General features: G+C 30.9%; 1 protein-coding gene across 1 annotated transcript; it reads left to right on the forward strand.

Annotated features, from left to right (window-relative positions):
• Positions 1–1,431: 1,431 nt before the first annotated feature.
• On the forward strand, positions 1,432–2,423 carry LOC111633727. The gene is made up of 5 exons (XM_023378337.1): positions 1,432–1,555; positions 1,667–1,722; positions 1,817–1,912; positions 1,994–2,077; positions 2,175–2,423. Exons 1-5 carry the CDS (start codon positions 1,432–1,434, stop codon positions 2,244–2,246), a joined length of 432 nt encoding a protein of 143 aa, XP_023234105.1. The 3' UTR covers positions 2,247–2,423.
• Positions 2,424–5,274: the final 2,851 nt, after the last annotated feature.

Raw genomic sequence — 5,274 nt, forward strand, 5'->3', positions numbered from 1 at the left:
TGAATAAAATGTATGACATATTATATCTGTTACTGTGAAATATCGAAATTAGAGAATGTCTATATTCTCCGGTGAATGGCGACATGTACAAAATACGTCAGTGAAAGATCGAATATTTGGTTATATTATTATACTGTACATTCGAACAATCGCCGGTGTATGTCGATAAGCAGACTACATAAAAGTTTTGGTGGAGTTCGAAACGACACTCGAGAAACCGATGTCGACAGAGAGGCGACAGTCTGTCACCAAATTCTTCGCCGTTTCCTTCTGCTCAAATTTTTGATACCGTACAAATATAAGTCCCCGATGTCAACCGTCACCGTACAGATGCCCGAAATGTGTTGGTGGTTGTTGTTGGAATAGAAGACTCCGACTTTTATAAATTAGCGAACAAAAATGGTACCCTCAAGCAGCTTTATACCCGTAATCAGTTCGTAATTTGTAAAGAAATGTTACTTTCTATAGATGAGATTTCTTCTTAAGAAATATCGCCAAGAGAAGCAGCTGCAGCTAATTCAAAAAGTGGAGGGTAAGGTTATACACGCTGTCATTGCAAAAAGAAGTTTTCCACGAATAAATGCAGTTGTAAAAGCAAGGGACTCTTGTGCAATTCAAAGTGCCATAACAGTTTAAGCTGTTGCAATAAATAAGATTTTATAACGTTAATCACATAATGTATGTTTGAGTTTACTATTGCGTATTATTTTTCTTTTCTGATTAAGAATGAACTGTTCGTTTTAGGTTCAACAGTTTATTTACATGCGTTGTTACTTAAACTTTCTCCTATTTTCACATATTAAAAAGTTGCATTTTTGTCTTAACGTAATAAAAATATTTTTATTCAACACTCACCATCAACGCATGTTGAATGTCGACATTTGCCGGTGTAAATGAGAAATAATGATATTTAACAAATATTTCGTACATACACGAAACGACTGTGTGAATGCTGACATTCACTGGAGAATGTTGACATTCGCCAGATATCGGTCATTCATTCCATATCCATTGAAAATAAAACATTAATAGTACATAATATTCTTTATTTATTTAAAAATATGGTTAACATATATTTTTATTTATTTTTCCTGTTTCTCTCTCTCTTTTTAAAGGGCGCAATATTTTCTTCTGGACCGGGGACTCAACCGACCCTAATCCGCCTCTGAATATCTTTCCCCCGCAAACTTCTAACAATAATATAAAAATTTATTAATTAAATTAATGTAAAAAATAATAACATATTCATAATATCTTTACCATCTTGCGATTTTAATCAAGAAAGTTTTTAAGATTACATTTACGAGTTTTAATAGGAAATTTTAGTTTTTCTCTTAGAAGTTCGGTCCATTGCATATTAATTAGTTGCGAAGTATATATATATAAATCCCATGAGATAATCAAGAAAAGAAGCAGAAGAAAGCTGAAAACATGATTATAACACCGCTCGTTGTTTTAATTTCGGTTGTTTCTTCGATTACCTGTAAAGAAATTTGGAACGAAAAACACGATTATTCTCCGATGGTAGTCGATGATATGGTTACCAGATATTGCGGTAAGTCGGTTGGTAACGATTATCTTACTTAATTTTAATAACACTTGCTGTTCACGACTCGATTTTTCTTAATAAGAAAATAATTTATTTCTAATGTTTAATTTCATACAGCTTTGAAAGATCGTGCCCGTGCTCGCTATTGTTCATTAGAAAATCACTTCGTACTTGTAAGCTTAATTCAATACGTTTGCCTTTTCCTTAGTATTGTTTAACAAAACAACAACAACAACAACAATGATAACAATTTATGTATTTAATTAGATCACAGAGTTTCACAAAAACTGCGTTCAACAAGTAAAATTTTTCCAAACTTTTGAGGAAATAGATGAATTTATATGCAACCGCAAAAACACGATGGTAATTATTTGATGTTATTTTTTTAGGATAATAAACGAATTTGTATTCCATAAATTAGTTTAACAATTATTTCTATTACAGGAATATGGAAAATATATAAAATGTTTTCGTGCAGCTATGTTTGCTCTCAATCAAGACAATCCTTCCACTTTTTCTAAAACACTTGTAAGTCGATTTTAAATTAGATTTTGTTAGATATCAAAATGTAAGGTATTATTTGTTGTGTCACATTGTTTAATATAAGTTTATTCTTTTCTTTTAGAAATGTTTAACGCTAGTGGAGAACCTCGAACATAAAGATAACCATCAAATTCATCTAAAATTTTTTCTTTAGGAATATACAGTAGATTAAATTAGAGAAGATGTAGATGACTTGTAATTACATTTAACATTATCATCCAATCATTGTTTAATCTTCGAAACATTAAATCGCGTCATCAATGTAACCATTTAATTACTATTGTCTGTTAAGTGCTATTACTATAAGGGAGTCCTATTATACTGATGTAATCTACCGAACACAAAGAGGAATCAGTAGTCAAAAGGCTAAGTGAGACTCCACTCGAGCTGACACACGACACTTTTCTATCTACCACCCCCATGCCCTTTAACCACCAAAATTTAATAGCATTAATTCCCCAATACACAAATTTCCCTGCAAAATTCCTGTATAACGAAATTCTGTATATCATGCAAAATCACGAAATATTTAATAAAATATTTTAAAAATTCTTTAATATACAGAAATTTTCGATAAAAAGCTTAAAAATGGGTGAATAAAATCGTGCTCTCCATACAATAACATTCATACATATAAAGAATATCTCCGAATTTGTTTTTTTTTTCCACTTCTCGACGTTTCAAGGTTTCATTCGACAAAACAGACAAATATCGTAGATTATATTCTAGATAAGAAGTTTGTGGTTTGTGGTATTATATCTTTTCATATCAAGGAAATAAACATGACTTCGAATTGAATTTTTATTTCTTTCATAAAGATTTTCATATACAGGAGAATTATTTAAATTAATTAAGAAATAAACTTATAGTTAATTATACACGGAATAACATTTAGTAAAATTTTCTTCAATAAAAATATTTAATTTCAATAAACGAGTGATTTCGTCACTTCTTTCAGGTCAATTCTACGTTATCCTCGGCTAGTGAAGAAAATATAAAAGAATAATACGAATATTGACACATAAAAGCATATTTCTGCTAACAAGAAAATCTTTTAAACCAGTTCAGAAAATTTTAACAATTGAATTTACGACATTGTTATCATTTGATCAAGTTCATTGGAAGTAGATCAAGTTCATAGGAAGAAAAATAATAATTAAATAATATGTAAAAGTAAAGCATGAACACCCTTAGGTTACTTTATGAATTATCATAAAAAATATATGTTTTCAATATTTATTGGAATAATACACTTTGATAGAATCGCATTAAATTTTTTCTAATTAATTGTTCCATTACTGGTTTTTGTGGATTTTTTAAAAAATATCCCTAAAGTTTTTGGCTTTTTTTCATTAACTTATCGCACAAGGAACTGTTATACCATTAGTAAAGCCTATTGATATAGGCTTTACTAATGGAAATGAATTTTGGGACAACGATCTCTCTTCAGTCCTTATTTTTTGTATAGATCTTATTAAAAAAATAATAGATATAAATAGCATCACATATACTTTTCTACAGATAATATTTTAAAATATTTTTTTTTTAACTTGATAAAATAAACACATCACAGTGTATTATAACCAGATGGAGGGATGGGAACTGCTGTGGACTCTACCTGTCATGAAGAGATGGTTGCCAGATCTCACTAATAGGTAGACCATGGTTTAAGTTCATTTTATATTCATTTATTTTAATAATTTCTAAATATTCAAATAATTTCCTTTTAATAATATATTTTTTTTTAGTATTTTAACATTATCAAGAGAGATCTCGCAACCTTCTCCATTATGATGTATGGCCACTGCTGAATTAATGTAATTATATTTAATTGCATGTAAATGTTCTCGTAGGCTCTTTCAGTTTCAACTATGTATTAATAATTCGGTTGGCAACTGCAGGAGATTCTATATATAACATTATTTTGTTGCATCGTATCAATACTTTGAACAACTCTTTAATTTTTAGCAATTTTTTAATATTAAATACTGAAGCTAGAGTTATGTTTTATGGTTTTAAGATTTTTTTTTACTTTTTCATACTCTATGGGATGTAATAAAAACTTACTTGATAAAATAAAATGTGTAATGGATATAGGCCTATATACCAGTTCAGAAAATTTTTTGTCCTTATAACAATGTCGTAAATTGAATTTACGACATCGTTATCATGTGATCAAGTTCATAGGAAGAACTGGTACAAAATATTCTTCAACTGTATTAATATACTTTTAAAGAAAATTATAATTAAATATAGCTTTGTAAAGAAACGTACATAAAAATAACAAAGTCTTCTTTACTTTTTAAATCTTAAAACAATCCACTTAGTCACATAGCTCCCTACGAGTGGCTAATGAATGGAATCAGAGACGGTCCTAGTAGGTGTGCAATGCGTGCATGAACGCGGGCTGCCAAATCCCGAGGCTGCCGATACTGGGGCCGAATTCTGGTCAATGTCAAATGCCTCTTTTGTTGTCGCATCACTAGTATACCTCAAAGGAATGCGACAGGGTTGTTGTAAATTTTAAACGTTTCTCACCACAGCTGTAAAAATCTAAATTTGTTAAAGTTAATAGAATGTCCTACATTTGTTTTCTAACTAATTCATTTTAGGACCAGGGGCCGTATTCTGTTCGGGTTATCTGCGCACGCAACACGGTATAGCATTTTAACAAATGAAATTGTAAAATTGTCGAAAACGCAGTGTTTTTAATCATAGATCACGTGGCAATAGTGGAGTGTCGCCATTGAAAGCGGTGGATGCGCCGCATCCCTTGTATTTTCTAAAAAATAAATACATATTAATTTTAATTATATGAAAATAATCGCACAATATTTTATTATAACCGAATTATGTATCTTATTGCAAATTTCTATACTACACGTGAAAAAAAGATAAGATCTCTATTGTATTTATATATTCGAATATTAGTGGCGGAGTGGAAGCGCTGTGTTGTCAGCATCTAAAAAGCCGAATTCGCGCATGCGTTTTACAGAGCACCAACCTCATCCGGTTTAGCTGGTGGAAGCCTACGACCTTGGGTGGATGCTACACCTATACCGCATCCAATTCTATCCAGGACTGGTTCTGGGCTGTTAGCGGCCTGCCCGCTAGATATTTGGCCGNGAATAATACGAATATTGACACATAAAAGCATATTTCTGCTAACAAGAAAATCTTTT

The sequence above is a fragment of the Centruroides sculpturatus genome, unplaced genomic scaffold, assembly GCF_000671375.1.
Source record: "Centruroides sculpturatus isolate CEXI.00-Female unplaced genomic scaffold, Cexi_2.0 scaffold732, whole genome shotgun sequence".
NCBI lineage: Eukaryota > Metazoa > Arthropoda > Arachnida > Scorpiones > Buthidae > Centruroides > Centruroides sculpturatus.

Excerpts from the sequence above, each read along its gene's own strand:
- LOC111633727 (XM_023378337.1), top strand. The coding sequence starts at position 1,432 with ATGATTATAACACCGCTCGTTGTTTTAATTTCGGTTGTTTCTTCGATT. Across the intron at positions 1,723-1,816 it reads TAGAAAATCACTTCGTACTT|ATCACAGAGTTTCACAAAAA; the intron begins GTAAGCTTAATT and ends GTATTTAATTAG. Across the intron at positions 1,913-1,993 it reads GCAACCGCAAAAACACGATG|GAATATGGAAAATATATAAA; the intron begins GTAATTATTTGA and ends TTTCTATTACAG.